This window comes from Pocillopora damicornis, chromosome 3 (assembly GCF_964200805.1).
Source record: "Pocillopora damicornis chromosome 3, jaPocDami1.2, whole genome shotgun sequence".
Taxonomy (NCBI): Eukaryota; Metazoa; Cnidaria; class Anthozoa; order Scleractinia; family Pocilloporidae; genus Pocillopora; species Pocillopora damicornis.
The window spans coordinates 23,830,861-23,850,137 of NC_142672.1; the positions used below are offsets into that span (position 1 = coordinate 23,830,861).

The window sequence follows — 19,277 nt, forward strand, 5'->3', positions numbered from 1 at the left end:
CTCACGGTGCTGGAGACTGAATAATGAAAACTACTGAACTTTTTCTATTTTGAATATTTGTTGTCTACCTTCCGAGATGCAATTAGAAAAAAAGTGTATTTCATATAAAAGTTTGAAAGTTTATTTTTCAGCATTTTCATTAAGAGACATCCAGATATTCAGCATTAACTTTTTTTGAACTGGATACACCTTAAAAACCCATCATTAAGGTTGTTCTTTTGAAAAGGTCTTCCTTACTGCAAAGAAGCAGAAAGCACGTCTCTTAATTGGATTGAAAGCTGACCTTTCGGCTTATCCTACTTTTGAAATGCCATAAAACCAATTGATTAACAGTGTTTGAATGTAACGCATCTCGCCGCTCACAAGTGTTTAAGAGCTTTCCTTTTGATTACCATTGCTAGACTTTATACAAGTGTTGAAAAAAAAAACACAGAAATAAAAGAGAAGCTCACTTTTTAAACCAAAATTTAATCAGGTGTTTTTGTCACAATTCTGGTTTTTTTTCAATAGCTACAGATCACAAATGATGAACAGTGGAGGTTTCCTTTCATAAACGAGCACGGTAACCGTTATTGCTTGTTGGTGTTATCTACTACTTATGGACAAACGATAAATAATCTCGTAGAAAGAAAAAAAATGGATCTTATCAGTTGGGTTATCATCAATGACATTTAAATTACATGAACCTCTGCATTTAGAACCAGGGAGAGTATATGAGGTAATGGCGAGACGTTACAACTTCTATATAATAGGCTCCTGTTCTACAGCGTTGCATTATTACTGAAACCTCAGAGCTCAAGAAAACAAAACGATTTTGTTCTCAAAGGTATTCGTTTTTTTTTCCTTCGATTGATTCTTGTACAAATCAGTAAAAAAAAAAGTACAATAACTGAGGGGAAAAAACTTGAAGTATGTTTACTTATTTAACAATCATTCCCCGAAGTGGAGGTGTATAGTGGTGATTATTTACCAAGCTAAGAAGTGGAAACTTCCATAACTGCGTGGCTGAGGTGAAGAGAGCAGACAACCGTAGTAGATATAAAACAAGTGAGCAGCACTGATGGGAAGGGAATTTTTAACGCTTAAAGAATATTTGTTCTGTATTGCTACAACTGGCCAGTTGGTTTCATGCTTCAGAGATATAAACGTCATCCAGAAAACGAGAGTAATTCTAGAAAAATAATCATTTCACCGGTCTAAAGAGTTGAAAAGTATAATTTTTTTACGATCTCCAGTGAGCCCTTGAAAATTTAGTCGTTAAGTTTCTTTCGCCAGCTATGGAATACAAGTCAGTTAGGGAGTTAAGTTGAATAGGTGAGACGCGTTTTGCTCAATTGTCATACCATTAAGGAAAGGCCGATGATTGCTCATGATTTTTGTTTGTTTGAGTTTTGCTTCCCTGAAAAATTTGAACACAACAACTTAATTACCTTCAACAGATATTTCTCTCTGAATGAAAGTAGCAGATCACAGCTGGGACAGAAAATGTAAATAATGAAAGTTGGAGCACGCAACAATCTACAAATAGAAATAAAACTTTACAAAGTTGAATAAAGTTTTTCCGGCCACCTTAAGCCAGATTCGAGAAACATCAAAGACTGACTCTCCAGTAAAGAGACGTTCCTTATAGGTAAGTTGCAATTAAAGAAATTGCGGTTAAAAAGCTGAAAAAATTGGTAGAAACTAAGCAAATGTTACTAGGTTAGGACATTTAGTCACACTCAAATGATATAAATCATGTTTTTTACCCACAGATGGGATATTAGTACAGAAATGAACCTCGCAGGTAGGCTGCAGTCAACGGAATTGCAGAGCAGAAGCCTGAAGACATGCAAACTTTGATGAGACTAGAACCCTTGGCTCCCACCGAGTTATTATCACGCTTACGCGCTGCTACCAACTGACAAACTGTGGAAGACATATTAGGAACAAGGCAAATTCTAGTTGGTTCTCCGTTCCGATAACGGCATCTGAGCATAGTTAAATGAAATAAATCAATTTTGTTTTACGGGTGATGTACAGGTAATCAAATGATTCCCGTGGGTGAGCCACAAGAAAATGCAGAATAGACTTCTATGATATTGGCTGAAAAAAGCAGAATTTTCAAGAATACCCACGAGTAACTACCACATAAAAGATCATCTTATATCTAAAGCTTAAACAAAATCAAGATGAATTTAGATGTTACATTTTTGCCTTTTATTGGATTTTTAACGATTTTATTCAGAGAGAAAATCACATTCTTTCGTAGCGATCTTGCCCGCTTATGGCTTGCTCCTCTTTCAGCTAATTTAAGGTGGCTTCCTAAAATATTTACGATTGAACTTCCCTTCAGAGCGCGAGTTACGCAATGAAACCTAGTTAAGAGGCGATCTCTGTGAGAGCGGTCCAGGGCATTTCGCATCGGAAAAAAGTTTTCCCTCAAACTTTACCCAATAAACTATCTTTGGTAACAAGTAAATAAAACCACATTAGTTTTTGGAAATACCTCAAAATAAAATTTTTAGAGCTCTCAAAAGTCAAAGCTGCAAAAGGCCCTTTTTTGACCTCTTGCGACATCGAAAATTTCAAATGTTGAATAGCCCGGTCCTCGTATCACACCGCATGCAACAAAAAATATTTTGTATTCTTAAAGTGTGTGATATATAAGGTGTATAAAATGCATTTCAATTTTGATATTCGTTTATTCAGAGGCTCGTCATAATTTATTTAAAAACACTCGTTGGACAGCTTTCTGAAATTGGTTAAAAGTACTCTTTCTTTCTCGATTGATATTGCTCAAGTCCAGACCAGACCATTAAAAACTCCGCTTGATTTCTGCAAATAAGATGTTTGGCTGCAGAAAAATATAAAAACATCTTGCACTTATTGATTTTCTTCGCCGAGGTGACTTCGAACTTTTAGCGATATTGCAAGCGTGACAGCCGATTATGCAAATTAGTTCATTGAGCAAACTCCGACCGTTTTATGTGAGTAGCTCAATAAATCTTAGAAGTAGAAAATATAATAGAAAATATAGCAGACTGAGCTTTAAGACCACACCGATTAATACCTTAAACATTTTAAAAGGCCAAAATTTGACAAATTTTATTATCTCGTGACGAAAGACGTCAACAACAACGTATCGAATATCAATTTGATTAGCGCTCGCAAACCCCTTTTTTAAAAATTTGGCTTCTGTTATTTCATATTTGAGTTCTGATGGCTTACGCTATTCAAACCTGTATGAACATTTCAAAACCAAACTACAGGATTCTATTTAGTGTAACCGGCGATAACAGCACACACTGAAATACACCGTGACCACTGTCACATAATTCAATTGTACATGTGTAATTATCCTCATTTGCTTCTCCCTTCTTAATAAAGCAGCGATAACATCGCCTTTTGGATCCGAATTCTGTTCGGCAGGAATAGGAGAAATTTTGTCTGCACACCTGTCTTTCTGAAAGTTTCTATTCAGAACTCTAGGGAGTTCTTGTGGAAAAGGACCACGCGATTTTTGAGGAAATAAATTATTACGTTACGTGTGACCTCATTTTTCCAACAATTAGCTACATCTATACTGTAAAGTGCGTAATTATATTAGCTGTAATTCATATTTCTCTTTCGGTACTGATTTGCTTGGGATTAATAACACTAAATTCTTGAAGCGGTATTCGCCAAAAGAAGTCCTGTTTTCAGTCGCGTTCTTCAGAAACTTCGTTAGAAGACTCACGAGGAGTTTCCGGTTTGTTTAACTTGCCTCAGAGTACTGACTCAATAAAGAGTCATCTCTGCTTAATCCATTTGTCAAAAGAGAGTTTCACAGAAGGAGAGCTTATCTTTGCAAGGGCTGGCCTGTTCGATGCAGAAGACTCAGTTATGGCAAAATGTGGGTCTGCGCAAAGCATAGGCACACTTATGGGAAGTTCTGGCGCCAAAGTTCAGCGTGCCAGTATCCGACACACCCTGGTAGCGATTCCAAAGGGCTAAAGAACCGGTATTCTGTCAATTTGCAAAAGTCAAAGGCCATTTCTAAGATGTATGGTGTTATATAAAGGTTTACACGATACTGCAGCTGAGGGAGCGGATGGTTTCAAGGATTTTCTCCAAATTATAGACGAATTGGAAAGCGTGGGAGCAGAAAAGGACTAGTGTAAAGAAGTTCGGAAGAGGCTTCAGGAGAGCAAGTTGTATTTGAAGACTACATACCGTAATCACTGCGAAGGGGACGATAGCAAATGTGCCGATCACTGTAGGGTCTTTGCACTGAGCTATGCTGGTGACACTGAAGTTCAGAAAGTATGCAGTCACAGTCACAACGTGAAGTGTGAGGATTGTGAGATGTTGAAGAGTGTTCTTGAAGAAGTAAAAGGCGCTATTTCTGAGTACACAATGCAATTGGGTAGGTTTCAAGCGGAAGACTATCTGTATGAAGCAAAAAATGCTGCCGCTAAGACCTTTGAATGGAGAGGGTATATCCTGAGAGCAGAAACCAGGATCAGTACGAGCTGCAAATTTTCGATACTTTGGAGGGAGATGAAGCATTTATAATAGTTGACTGGACAATGAAGTTCATAGCGATGAAGTTCCGGGAAAAGCAAGCAGAATGGTTTCCCTAGAGGGAAATCAATTGGCATGTGAGTAGCGCTGTTGTAAGACAGGAGGAAAGCCTGGAAGTAACCTGATACGTAGACCTTCTTAACAGCTGTAAAAAAGACTGGTTTTCAGTGCTGTCAGTCCTAGAAAATCTCTTTGTCACCATAAAGTTAAGAAATTCAGGAATAAAAAAGGCCCTTTATAAGATCGGATGAAGCAGGTTGCTATCACAACAGTAAGCTAGTATCAACTCTACGAGGGCTCGGACATCACGATTGCCACTTTCAGCAACTTACACAAGAGGGCCTGCGCGTTTGGAGAGCGTTTAATATTGGGTCTGGAAAGTTTATTCGGTAAAATTAAAATTGCAATTTTTCCACAGAAAAAATGACGGATCTGGTGAAGGAGATTCCATTTTTCCCCACTACTGCTCGACGAACTACATCAGCAGGAGAAAGTAATGATGGCAACGACGGTAGTTCCTATCAATGCCCTGAACCTGGTTGCGATGAAGATTTTAAGACGCAGGCCGACCTTGACTTCCATATGAACTAGCTAGTTCATCATGTAAGTCCTGTGCCTGCGAGCATGACTTAAAGTCTTTATGACAAAGTGAAGAGGTAGTGGGTTCATTACTTTCAGTCATTGTCATTAGAGGGTGAAAGTTCGACTGAACTGGTTGCAGTGGCCACAGAACCCTTGACAAGTACATCAAAGCTTCCCATGGGATGGGCTCTTCATAAGAGAGGTGCAAGTGAACGGCTTTCGCAAAACGTCAGGCAGTACTTGAAACAGAAATTTAATATCGGATGAGACACTGGCAGAAACCAAACCCAGTGAAAGTAGCAAAGGATATGCGAACTGCTTGCACAATAGATGGAGAGAGAATGTTCGATAGAACAGAGTGGTTATCCAACATACAGATTCAGGGTTTCTTCTCGAGATTGTGCCTTAAACAGCAATCTAAAATACAACAAGAATCGGATGATGCCACCGACGCAGACGACCACTTATGCAGACAGATGTGACGACCAAATATCATTTTTTCCCTTTCAGCGAGAAATCCGAGAAATCGCTGCTTTATTTAGACGTGAGAAGTATTCAGGACAATTACACGATGGAATTACGTGACAGAGTCACTGGTCACGGTGAATTTAGTGTGTGCAGTTATCGCCGGTTACACTAAATAGAATCCTGTAGTTTAATTTTGAAATGTTCATACAGGTTTGAATAGCGTAAGCCATCAGAACTCAAATATGAAATAACAGAAGCCAAATTTTTAAAAAAGGGGTTTGCGAGCGCTAATCAAATTATGATATTCGATACGTTTTGTTGACGTCTTTCGTCACGAGATAATAAAATTTGTCAAATTTTGGCCTTTTAAAATGCTTAAAGTATTAATCGGTGTGGTTTAAAGCTCTGTCCTACTATATTTTCTACTTAAAATGGTTAAAATTTAAGATTTATTGAGCTACTCACATAAAACGGTCGGAGTTTGCTCAATGAACTAATTTGCATAATCGGCTGTCACGCTTGCAATATCGCTAAAAGTTCGAAGTCACCTCGGCGAAGAAAATCAATAAGTGCAAGATGTTTTTATATTTTTCTGCAGCCAAACATCTTATTTGCAGAAATCAAGCGGAGTTTTTAATGGTCTGGTCTGGACTTGAGCAATATCAATCGAGAAAGAAAGAGTACTTTTAACCAATTTCAGAAAGCTGTCCAACGAGTGTTTTTAAATAAATTATGACGAGCCTCTGAATAAACGAATATCAAAATTGAAATGCATTTTATACACCTTATATATCACACACTTTAAGAATACAAAATATTTTTTGTTGCATGCGGTGTGATACGAGGACCGGGCTATTCAACATTTGAAATTTTCGATGTCGCAAGAGGTCAAAAAAGGGCCTTTTGCAGCTTTGACTTTTGAGAGCTCTAAAAATTTTATTTTGAGGTATTTCCAAAAACTAATGTGGTTTTATTTACTTGTTACCAAAAATAGTTTATTGGGCAAAGTTTGAGGGAAAACTTTTTTCCGATGCGAAATGCCATGGACCGCTCTTACAGAGATCGCCTCTTAATCATGTTATCGCAAAGTTTTCTCTCAAGAGATTTACCAGTTTGGCTAACGATATAAGGCTTCTGTTTTGAGTGCCAATGTTTAGATTAGGGACGTAAACGTCGCAACATGATCTCTATCGACAGGCAGATACAATTTTTGGCCCCCTATGAAATGTTTTCATTCCTCGCCACATTATGGAAATGATATTGTCTGACCGTTTGAAATGGTAAAAATTCTAGGTCGTTCATTTGGTCTTGACAGTATTCTCTGATTTGTCATTTTTCTCAATATAATCGATTTATTCATATAGACTTTTTCAAAAAAATAGGCTATATGATATGGACTGTATGTGGTTGGGACTGAGCCAATTTTCCAAGTTGCCGCACGTCTGTTCATTTAAAATAATAAGAACTATAACAAAATTCTCTAACATGATTGGTTGCCACAATAGTCATACTCGTAATTAATGAATCGGACCCTTACTGACTGAGATGTGATTACGGATCGAATTGAACTCCACTCAGTCCTATTATTATTACTAATAGATCACAGATGACGTCAAAAAGTGGCAAGAACTAAAAAGAGGCACCCGATGTGCGGCTGTTCCACTGTACAAATACATATATTATCTGCATACAGATATCTTAGCAAGTTTTATTATTACTATTTATAAATGGCAATTACTAGTAAGGAATTTGTTTATATTTACAAATATTGATCATGTCAACGTTAGTTAAACCGGAACAATCATTAGGCAACCGCCTTTGAAGAGTTCCCAAACACTGAAGTTAACAAAAATGAAGTCCTTTTTTCGCCTTTGATACGAAAAATTTTCCCCTTTGAAAGGTCTAAGAGTCGCGCAAACAGTGGTAAACTGGGCATTAGTGGAGCGTTTTACTTTGTATAGAATGATTTACTGCGTAAAACTTAATCTGCACCCAAGAAAACCAACATAACATCTTTACTTAAAATAAACACTAACCTCTCATCTAATCAATGGAGTCACATTAAAAGACTGATTTTAAAATTCAGCCACTTGATAACTTTTGTTGGCCTGATCCTTTTTCATTCTCGTTAAGACATACATTCTCACGTCTCTTGGTAACATTTGTCTCCATAAGATGGTACACCGTAAGAAATATTATTTAAGTTGAATAGGAACACATAAATTATTTCAGAGACAATACAGCAGTTGGAAAACTGATTCTGGACTTTCCTTTCAACAATGCGCAATCATTTTAAGTATTTGCTTCCTTGATGCTCTAATGTTCATCCAAGTGTAATCCACCCAGATGCTCCATTGACAAGAGATAGTTGTATTGAGTTTTCTGCAAGATCTATAACCTGGATTGAGTCGAAATTTCTTTCCTTCATGTACAAATCCTCTTTCTCGCAAACTTACTACCACTCTGGACTGTTAGCTGCATCCTCAAATACCTGGGACACCCAGAGAAAAAGATGGAAATTATCGTAAGAATTAGATGTAAATAGATATAAAATGTAAGTCGGGGTGACTACTGAGAGAGACGCTAAACCTTTCTCAAATCGTGCAATTCTTTCATTCGTCTTCAGAATGGATAGCAGTGATTGGTTAGTTATTAAATACGAGACTTTGTCTATATAAACAACAATAAATTATACAAAATAGCTCATACCTCCAGAAGATTTCTAGGCCCAACTACATTGTTGGTCTTAAATCCTCCCTCGTGAAACAGAGGCCCACGCCTTCTTTCTGAAGGAGGAGTATATCTCTCGTGCTCAGGGCTACTTGTATGGAATGGTGGAGTAATTAGTTGTTTACTGGTCTCTTCATCTCTTTCTCTGTTGCTATTGTGAAGTTGAGAAAATAACAAGAGCTGCTTTGCATAACTTTCAATGAGAAATATTATCTAGGAAATGGAAACCTTTGGGGCGAGGGGATTTCGTCAGACGAAGGGCTAATGCTCGAAACGTCAGCTTTTTTTACCCCTTACGGTGGCCAATTTACGTTTTCAACTCAGTTGTTAACACTAAATTACCTGCTGTACTCTCCCACCGACGCAGCACCACAGTTTCTTTAGAAACTTACCCCCTTTATTAATTTGGGTGATATTTCAGTTCATATTTTCCCAAAAGCAAAACCTAAGTTATCTCCACAGTGAAGCCTAAGTTCTTTGTCACATATTTATGTGTTCTCTCCTTTCAGATCATGTGCTTACCTTTCTATCTCAGAATGCATTTGAGGAGATATATTCGTTTGCTCAAAATGGCTGGAGGGAGTTAAGTGAGCAGGCGAACTACAATATCCATCACTGGAAAAAAGTTAGAGATTTATTAAAATCTTTGTAAATATAGTTGAACACAGTAACCTACTCCACTTGTCAAAATCATTGGTAAAATTAAAAAAGTCTCTCGAGTACATACATGTAGAGGTAAGAGGTGTGATTATTATTCAGAATAAGAGCTTAGTCTAACTACAACACCCAAAAGTTGCCTCTATACTTGATACTTTTTTACATTTTACTCACCTGTGCCAAGGAGCCTTTGTAATGGAATGTGTGAGCATCTCCTCAAATGACATGCTACAATTGGGAGTGCTACTACCACTCTCAAAAACGGAATTATTGCAAGATTCTGTGTAAGAGAGAAAAAATAAACAGGAGAAAGAAAGAAATGGATGTAATGAATGGATATATTTTCAATACCTAAAGTTAATACATTTTAAATTACCTTATTTTGATTCTTAGGGATAAAAGTGCCTTTCAATGATTGCTACTTGATAGGGTGTAAACCAGTTGTTTACATTTAGCAGATATACACTTTGATGCAAAAGAGCAAACTATATGAAGATGAAAAACAAGACAAGTAAAGCATACTTCCCCTTACCATCAGAAGAAAAACTTAAGTCCTCATGATAAGACACATCAGATTTTGCAGAGGATTTGGTCCATGCCCATGAATCTGGGATGTAATGATAAAGTTGCATAATTTCTCCTCTATAATGCATCTAATTTAGTTAATTGAAAGTTTTATAAAGTTAACAAGTAAGAGAGAATGGCAAATATTTCTCAGCTGGCTTAAATGCTTTACTAGCAGTTGTGAACCCATTCATCCTAGTGATCAAGATCACCTCCATATCCAATATTGTTCACCATTTCATTAGCTGTCATTGTGCAAAGTTTGTGATTTATTATAAAACCCACAATTCTTATGAAATTTTGTTTGCATGTCTCAACTGCAGTAACCCATTTTATTAAAGGGAGGTTGTTGTCCAACAAATGAAAAACTCGAACATTTTTCAAATCAGAAGTTTTACAGCCTGCAATATAGTGCTAGAAGGCAAACTAGTTTCATAATACAGGGTTCGTACCCTTTTTCAGAAACAATTTTCCAGGACTTTTCCAGGACTTTTCCAGGCTTCAGATTATTTTTCCAGGACTCCAAAATTCACCTTAACCCTTTCACTCTCATAAGTATAAAAGATTCATTTCTACTTTCAATTTCAACACATTGTCAGACATACAAATGAGAACAAAGAAAACAGAGAATATCAACTTCTTTCATTGAACTCTTAATATCTCAGAAGTAACATCAGAAATCCGTGACTGATACTAAGTAGAATTAATATTCACATCTTGGGATTCAAAGTGGGGTTAATTATTTTTCAGCTCTTGGAGCTTTCCTTCCAACTGCTCTTCAATGTCCTTTAAGACTGCCCTTTTTTCCTTGGCAGATCTTCGCAAACTGTTTGATTTGGCAACCCAAGTAAGGTTTCTTGAATCTTCAGCCCTATCTGCAAATTCATCTGCAGTCTTTAAAAGAGCCTCTATATCAGTTTCAATTTGCCGTTTTTTCTTCTTCAGCACATCAATCCCATCCATTGCTGCCTTTCTTTTAAGCGTGTTTTCCTGGGACACTTTAATTCTCTTCTGCTCTTCTAGATAGGAAATATATTTCTGTCGCGCTCCAGCAGATGCCATAAGTAGTTGCTTTGAGATTTTTACATTGGCAAGGCCTCCAACTGATTCAATATGATCATGAATAATCCTCTGTGCAATGAACGATCTTTCCGACAGGTTCTCAACTGCCACTTCTTTGTTTACAGAAAATCCTCTTTCAACTGTGGCTTGACCATGAGACATTAGCAGCAATAATTCAACTACCCCCCATGCTTTTGCCAGTTGCTTATTACCAGCCATGTGTTCATATAACAGTGTGTCGACTCTTAAAGAGGATTCACTAGGGTCAAAATCTTCAAAGTCAGGATTACCTGCACATTCATCCAAAAACTGTCCAAACTGATATATCACCTCATCACACTCATCAGCCTTCAATCTGTGGGCTTCCACAAGAATTTCAAGAACTCTTTTCATTTTTTTGACACATCCTTCTTTCTCTGATGCCATTAGCCTTGGATCCAGACAAGACATACTTCTTACTAGTCGATAATTTATTGGTGTTTTGTCAAGCAGTTTAGAGGCTGTTTTTGCAAGAAAATCTTTACATTCCATTCTGAATTGAAGAACTTGCCTTTCACTCAATTTCCCAGATTTTTCTTTCAGCATGTGTTGTGCCACAAAGCCAACATCAACTTTCTGGTAGTCTAACTGCTGTTCTTTATCAGTGGGCTTCAACCTCAGGATCTTCAGAGGAGATGTTGCCTCGGTAACAAGTTCACCCTTGATAAACCTATTCAACAATGATTTCAACAAAGTGTACAAACTGATACTCATGAATGGCAGCATAGGTTTATCAGTCTGAAATGCTGTGAGAAAAGGATTGATCTGTTTTGCCACTGATGAGAAGAAGGCAATCTTTGCTGGCATCAAGGGATCACAGCAACTACTGCTAATGGTCTCGTAAGATTTGGACTTGGGATCAGTAACTTTCTTTGCCTTAACAGCATTAATGTATTTGACAATGTGAGGCCACACTTCCAGTGCTCGCTCGGCAACTGACACATTCTCTAACCACCGGTGCTGGCAGAATTTTAGGGGGAATACACTGCTACCAGTTATTCTAATGTAGTCTTCTCTTCGAGCCGGACTGTCTTTAAACAGCCAGTAAAGACTGGAGAGAGTTTTCTGCACCGTCCATCCAGCTGCATCACAACCATCCTTAAAAGCTCCATGCACAACATGTATACCACAACTGCCTGTGTTAAGGAGAGTGCAACTGAAATCACTCTTCAATTCTTGCTCTACCATTTCATAAAATTTCCAGTTAACCTTGGGCCCATCCATAGAGAGTTGAATCAGATTTCTACAGCTCAAGTCCTCTTTGCAAGAATGAAACTTTTGAAGCATATCCTCTGCACTAGAATGCCCAAGAAATTGTGAATCATAATAGCGAGTTTCAACTTTGTCATGATTCCAGATGCGAACATGGAAATCCATCTGCTTCTTTTGCAGTTCGTGATTCAAACTTTCATCAAACAAAAGCACATATCCCTTTGAAGATTTGACTTTTTCCTTTAGAAGACTCTTGAAACATGGTGCAATACCAAAGCAAGAAAGATAGGAGGCCTTTTTCTCCCCACAGGTAAATTTCTTTGCAATGTCACTGTCTGGAAACATTTGCTGCACTAAGAAGTTTATATCTGTACAGGAATTATACGAATAATGGCTGCTATTCACCTTTAGCGCCCACCAAATTTCAGCAGTTAAAGTATCATTCCTCGTCACGAACCCGGACATACCTGCTGTTGTACTAGCGGCACTACTTGATACAGTCAAAGTAGAGTTGTTACTTTCAGTGGCTGTTCGAGGGGCAGCGAAAGAGCTGTTCGAGAAAAGGTTTCTTATGTCACCTGTTGTATTTCTTTGTTGCTTTTCGATAAGATGAATATGCTTCTTTCCCTTTTCGTGGCTTTTCAATGCCGATTCTCCCATATTTGATACATCAAACGCTTTCATACAAACTCTACATTTTGCTTTAAACTTGTCCGCGTCACGTTCCAGCCACAATTTATAGGAAGAGTTTTCCAACCATCGGTCACTAAACAAGCATTTCCCAGGCATATTTCGGAACAAAACATTTAAAACTCAAGACGCCCATTCACTGAGTACCCGTTTACAAAATCATGCATGCATCAAGGTTACTACTGCGCATGAGCTTATGATGATACATGAGCCCTCGATCCAGAGTTACACTCGTGTCAGTTTCGGGAAACATGAAAAAATATAGATGCGGTCATGCGGTCAAAACCAGAAAGGAATACGTTATAAAAATACTAAAAAAACTTTGCTCATTTGTTTTAGAGAAAACTTTATTACTTTGTTCAGTTTAACAGATTTCCAGGACTTTCCAGGACCAGCATTACTTTTCCAGGACTTTCCAGTCCTGGAAAATGCGATAATAAAATTCCAGGACTTTCCAGGATTTCCAGGACCCGTACGAACCCTGATAATAATTCTCTGCAAAATTATTAAAAATGAAATGCACACAACTTTCTAAAAAAGTGCATATCAAATTTACATGTAATATTATTTGTTTTTATCCTGTTGCAGGATCTCTTACATGTACATACAGACTCTACGGCATACATTTTACAAAATGGGTAAAAGACATGAGCAACTCAATAACATACAACAAATCTTACTAGTAAATGGGCGGAAAGGCCACAGTAACACCATCCATATCCATAACAAAACAGAGCAAAGGCAGTAATACATTGCAGACATTGATTCCTTCTGGAATAGATGAACCATAGTTGTTATTTAAATGATGCAATAAATCCACTTCTTATCAAGAGTAATGATTGATTGATTGAGTGAATGATTAATTGACCAGAGAACCCTTTTTATTTTGCTGATAGATTAAAAGGTTAGACATGGTTTGATACTAGTCTGGTTCAAAGATTTAATGAATGTAACCAAGAAGTTACAATTCATAGAACCAACGTTTCAACACTCCTGTCTAGTGCCTTCATCAGGGGTGATCTAAACACTGCAACAAGAGGTCCTTTCATACGCTCCTTTTTTCCTTATTTTCTGAGAGAAACTTCCTTTTCCAGCGTTTAGATCACCCCTGATGAAGGCACCAGACAGGAGTGTTAAAATGTTGGGTCAATGAATTGTAACTTCTCGGTTACATTCATTAAATCTTTACACCAGAGTAGCATCAAACCATGTTGGATTGTCCACCTGGTTGCCATATATTAATCTTTTAATCTAAAATATTGTTTTAGATTAAAAGATTGTTAAATTCCTCTTCTTAAAACTAGTTTGAGGCAATCACCCAGGAAGTGAATTTCTAGTTCCCCTTGGAAGGCATTTGCTAGAATGTCCCATTTAAAACAACTCAACACTAACATTGATCACTGTCAAGATCCATTTCTGCAAATAAAAGTAAATCACTCACCATCCTACTGTACAGATAAACCCTTTTCCTCCTTTTCCATGCCTAAAAATATCAAATCCCAGAGTTACAGCTGCATGCATCATAACTTTAACAAAAGGGTTGATAGCCTTATTCCAACAATTGTAAATTAATTGATCCCAATTTAACTAGATTACCTGGCGTACAGCAGGTTCTGCTAAAATCTCATCCACATTTGGTCTGAAAATGTTACAACAAATTCAGCTGACATACGATGCAATTGAGAAAAGAAGTTTAAAGAAAGTTTAAATGATTTTGGAGACACCTATGTCTTTTAAAAGAAACTTCCCAAATCAATGCTTAATTTAAAAAAAAATTGTTTTCTGGTGTTTCCTCAAATCATAAATAATTATGAAGAGAATACAACAGACCTTTGTTGTGGTGAAGGATTCATCATCTGCAATATAAGTCGTCTAAGCTCTAGGGATATACCTGAAGAGCAGAAGACCAACATAAATCTGAGTGTATGTATGGTATCTGAATCTAAATCTTAAGTTTGTCAAATGTGCTTTGTTTCCTTGGTATGTTTTTCTAAACTTCAATAAGGATACTTCAAATATTTCATGTTAGAAAAGGGTTTCTTCAGCAGGTTTCAAAGCAAGTATTATTAGGAATATATTTACACTAATTCATATATGCTAAGGTTCACCACAACTTGTGAAAGTGGTGTCAAGCTGGCTAGTTTAACTTGTATCTCTCACTGTTTTAGTGCACTACCATAATCTTTAAACAACAAATTAAATTAGTCTGAATTCATTTATAGCCTGAAATAATTTTTAAGTACAGCATGCATTCACAGTATTGTATGATAACATTTCATAGCAATTTGCTTGCAGTAGATAACATTGACTGTTTGTGAGTGACTTCAATGTGTTTTTCTGGCTGTTCTTGTCACTAGTCTTAGTGGATGAACAAACCTTGTGTAAAGATGTTGGGAAGTTCTCCATTTCTAAGTTGATGCCATGCTTGTCCACCTTTTGGTAATTCAAGATCACTGGCCAACTCTAGTAGAGTTATGCCCAAACTGATTACAGCAAAACAAAATAGTGTCAAATAAAAACCCACACATACATCTACACATACCAAAATTAAAGGGCAAAACACTCATTTTTGTACTTCTGAAAAAATGTACACTTTGAATACAGCCAAACCTCTCTAATAAGGAAACCAAAGGGACCTAACTACTGATGTAAGTAACTGTCTTGAAGAGGTGTCTGTCTTATAAGAGGTAACCACATTTATGTAGCTTTTCATACTTCCTCTATCTGTGTTTAAGTGTCTAGACAGAGACATGTTCATCAACAAAAAAAATAGGAGGAATTGAATTGCTGTTACTCTCACAGAAGACAACAAACCTGAAGATGTCTGCACTTTTTGTAAAGCGACCTTGCATTAGCTCTGGAGCAAGGTATTTTGGATCACCTTCCAAAGCTTGGGTGGTGTCACACTAGATACAGAAGAAAAGAAAAGGTTAAAGGGTACCTTGGACATCAATCAATAAAAGAAAAAGAATGCTCAGCACTTATTCTTTGAAAAGGAGATTAATATTTCCACTACTTATTTACAAGTTTAAGGAAAGTTATTTTTTAATTATGCACAGAAGCAAATCAGTTTTTGTCTTTCCCCATTTCCACAGCCAGTGTCAGTCCAAAATTCACCCTAAAAAGCCAGATAAATAAAATTGCAGCTGTAAAGAACATTGGTTACAAAGTAAGTTATAACAAAATTGTTTTTAAAATTATGGATGCTTTGCCAACAATAATTTGAAAAATGGATTTGAAGGTTTGTTTTAATTATCAGTAACATCTTAGTTTGAGGTTAATGTTAGATATAATTTTTTGGCTGTTTTTGTTTTGTTTTGTTTTGTCTATGGAACAACCTCGGAAGCAAAATGCATTTCATTTAAGGTATTGCACTTCTGCAGTGAAAATCACATGGCTTGGAGCACTCATTTGCAAAACAGTAGGCCATACTAAGTCAACAACACTTACTTTTGATAACTCCAACACCAAACCAAAATCTCCTATTTTACACAACCCATCCAGACCAATAAAGATGTTTGCTGGTTTGATGTCCATATGAATCAAACCATTATCATGAAGATGCTTCAAACCCTGGAAAATAATTTGCACAAGGCTTAACATTTCTTCTCCTGATGCCAAATAACATTAATTGCCAAGTTCATGGATAAATTAAAGATACTATAGGATAAGAAAGACAAAATAGACTCCTTCAGCCATGAAATAGAAAGGCAACAGCAAAATAAAGCTGTTTTGCACCTCAGTTTGACTGCACCTTTGCAATATTAGTAAAGTAAAGATTTATTAACAATCTGTTCGATTATGTGCCACAGATAATTTCATCAACCAACTGCACACAAGAGTTCATTTTCAATAAAGATGTATACAAGTGAAAATGCATACAATGTACCATGCAGTACTAACCAAAGTCAAATCAACTAGAAACTCCCACACCACAGATTCACTGGTTGAATCATTTTTCTCCAAGAAGTCTTTGAGGCTAGATATAAAACAAATCATTATTCAATCACACATATCAACTATATCCATTGCGATAATAATCACTGATTTGTTCAGATCACCATGCTCTTCATACCTCATTTCACACAACTCTGTTTGTATGTAAAGACGTTTCCTGAATTGTAATCAGAAACATAACATTATTTCTACAAGTAATTATAGTATTCATTTCCTTTAGCTGTCACAATGAAACACTCAACATACTTGCAGAGCACTAAAAAATTCTAGGAAATAAAATTACAATAGGATATTCATACAGTCAACAAGAGGTAAAGCGAGACTAGAAAGATGCCCAACCTTTCTTCCCATGCCTTGACAAATTTGACACAGTTTCTATGACCTTTTACCAGCTCATGTTTGTTGACCTCTTCAAGTTTATATTTTCTGTGAGAAAATGTAAAACAAGTAAGGTTACAGAAAAACATGATTACTCTGGAATTTGTTGTTGCCAATAAAAACAAAGTTGTCCTCACCTATCAGCATCACCACGGAACCTATCCCTTGATTTCTTAATTGCATAAAGGCATCCATCTTCCTTACTTCTCACTTTGAACACCTGCAAAGGCATTGATTAATCAATAAATTCATATCTTGAGAACCATTCAGTCTTGTCAGCCCTTTATCTACCAGCTAACAAGTGCTGAAGCATTTGGGAAGGATCTCTGTATTGTTAGCTGGTCTGTCTTAAGATATTACTTGCATTAAACTCTAATAGTGAAAACAAAATCAGTATACTGTTTTAATTGTCACAGAATGAAATGCCACTGAGGCATGAAGGATCCACATGTATACCATTCAGCTAAATCATCTCTTCCTAAATGTTTCACAAATCCAAGGTCAACAAGGCTCTCAGTACCTAAGTATAGACTTGTTTCTGTTAGGTTAAACCTCTTAACCATAAGAGTGACCAGCATCTAATTTCTCCTTCATATAATTCAGATCTGAGAATAAGGGAAATGATCCCCAAACCTAGGGAGCTTTGATTATTAAACAGACTCTCCTTTTCAGTGTCAAAAGAATCGTACAGAGAAAGGTATGAAAAATATTGAATACTAATTTCTGGGCGTAAAGGTTTAAGCAACTGTGAGTATTACTATATGCCCTTTCTGCATTTACACACAACAGCAGTATTGAACTTACCTCTCCAAATGAACCTGCTCCAAGTCTGCTGATAACTACAAAACACTGTTGAGAGAATAAGTTGAAAATAGTCCAAACTTATTTTGTTCATCTGAGGAAAACACATTGAGATGATTCCTCAGTATTGGGCACAACATGTACTGTGCATAAAAATAAACCAACTAAGCAAGCACATTCTGTTAACATGTTTCTCCTTACAGCATCACCCTTAAATCAAATATTAGGGCAATGAGAATATTGGAAATGATCACCGATTTCAGAAGCTCCTGAGCGTCAATCAAATTCTCCTGGTCAGAACCATGGCAAATGTAAAGAGAACAGTTTAGAGAATATAAATACTAATCTTAGAGTGTACGGGGTTAAAAGGTCACATTCTAGCGAGTCCACACCGCTGGTGCAGTAATAGAGTGTATGTTTATACAAGGTTGAGAGTGCAATCATGTTGTGTACACAATGATAAAACCTAGAAAATGCCACCATAATTTCTTCATTGGGACAGCTACTTGTAATAAAGGAACAGATTACTTTAGTCTAGGTACTTTTTCATTATCTTTTACGTCTGTATCTTATGCGTTTTATAAACATGCGAAATATTGTAACATATAATAACGTACTTAGTGTACAGCTGTACAAATGCTGAAATTGCATTTGGCTTTGAATATGTGCACTAAGGTATTTTAAAAGAATTTTCCATAATTTAATTGCTGTACACTGTAAAAATAGGAGGGAGAGTCTTCACAAAATCTTTTCAGTTAGGAGAATATAATTATAAAACATGAACCGACTTATAATTACCTGCTCAAAATAGAGATCTCGTGATTTCGCATTGTAGTGGGGGCTTTTAATTTCTGATTTGAGTTGTCAAGAATGTGCGTCAAAGAGTGGTTAAGCATTCAAATTTAGCAATAAAAGAAACAATATTCAACTCGACGTTCATGAACAAAAAGTTCTGGGAATCTCGAGAGGTAATCCAATGGAAATATTACATCATCAAAATTTCGCAAACTTCAACACAACTACAAAAGACATTAAGCGTTCTTTTCAAAGGATACCGCTACCACTATCTCGAAAACTGACTTGCAGTGCTCCCACGGAATTTCTTCCTGTATGTTTAAAAACTCTGCTTATTGGTGGAGCTGATTTCACTGGAGCTCGTGGAGGTAAACAATCTTCTTCAATTAAGTTTCTGTGACTAGGTTTCTTGGGTTTTCGGTGACTAAAAGTGGCCTCTGTGACGATGTTAGGTATCGGCCGAGGACTTTTTAAAGTTTCCCCCATCGTTCACACTGACTTTCACTTAAAATGAGCTAGAAATAGGTCCTTTGAAGATGCCATCAGAAGAGATTTATCGTGTTTCAAGATGGCGCACGGTTTATGGGAAGTCAGCGACGAAGAACAAATTTTGGCGCCAAGGACCAGACATTTGCGTCACGTGACTAAAATATCAGTCACCAGTCTCTTTTTCCGATTGTAAACAACGGAGAGGGTATGTAATTAGCATGTAAATCCAATTTCTACTCGATTAAGTGCTATGAAGCTAAAACGCTGGGGAAAGTTATTAAAAAGTGCCCCATCTAAAAGCTAGCCTG

The 19,277-nt window shown here is 36.8% G+C and overlaps 2 protein-coding genes and 1 long non-coding RNA gene across 3 annotated transcripts; 1 reads left to right on the top strand and 2 right to left on the bottom strand.

Moving 5' to 3' along the window:
* Positions 1-522: 522 nt before the first annotated feature.
* Positions 523-3,971, top strand: LOC149048931 (uncharacterized). The gene is made up of 3 exons (XR_016185025.1): positions 523-718; positions 1,440-1,630; positions 1,755-3,971. It is a non-coding gene; the product is annotated as an uncharacterized LOC149048931 (long non-coding RNA).
* Positions 3,972-7,289: 3,318 nt separating this feature from the next.
* On the bottom strand, positions 7,290-19,115 carry LOC113683051 (membrane-associated tyrosine- and threonine-specific cdc2-inhibitory kinase). Its single transcript, XM_089200551.1, has 19 exons — positions 18,741-19,115; positions 18,484-18,536; positions 17,689-17,733; positions 17,022-17,104; positions 16,846-16,932; positions 16,625-16,663; positions 16,453-16,528; positions 16,000-16,122; positions 15,364-15,455; positions 14,926-15,032; positions 14,380-14,440; positions 14,146-14,188; positions 13,991-14,032; positions 13,230-13,320; positions 9,515-9,589; positions 9,157-9,262; positions 8,848-8,940; positions 8,305-8,476; positions 7,290-8,086 (listed from the first exon to the last, which is right to left on the bottom strand). The coding sequence occupies exons 1-19, from the start codon at positions 18,964-18,966 to the stop codon at positions 8,051-8,053; spliced, it is 1,650 nt and encodes a 549-aa protein (XP_089056677.1). The 5' UTR covers positions 18,967-19,115; the 3' UTR covers positions 7,290-8,050.
* LOC149048932 (uncharacterized) lies at positions 10,075-13,036 on the bottom strand. Its single transcript, XM_089200550.1, has one exon. It carries the CDS (start codon positions 12,646-12,648, stop codon positions 10,282-10,284), a length of 2,367 nt encoding a protein of 788 aa, XP_089056676.1. The 5' UTR covers positions 12,649-13,036; the 3' UTR covers positions 10,075-10,281.
* Positions 19,116-19,277: the final 162 nt, after the last annotated feature.

Coding starts and splice junctions, on each gene's coding strand:
- LOC149048932 (XM_089200550.1), bottom strand. CDS start 12,648: ATGCCTGGGAAATGCTTGTTTAGTGACCGATGGTTGGAAAACTCTTCC.
- LOC113683051 (XM_089200551.1), bottom strand. CDS start 18,966: ATGGGGGAAACTTTAAAAAGTCCTCGGCCGATACCTAACATCGTCACA. Junction 15,033..15,363: donor AAAAGTGCAGACATCTTCAG/GTTTGTTGTCTT, acceptor TGCTGTAATCAG/TTTGGGCATAACTCTACTAG. Junction 14,033..14,145: donor CAGAACCTGCTGTACGCCAG/GTAATCTAGTTA, acceptor TGATATTTTTAG/GCATGGAAAAGGAGGAAAAG.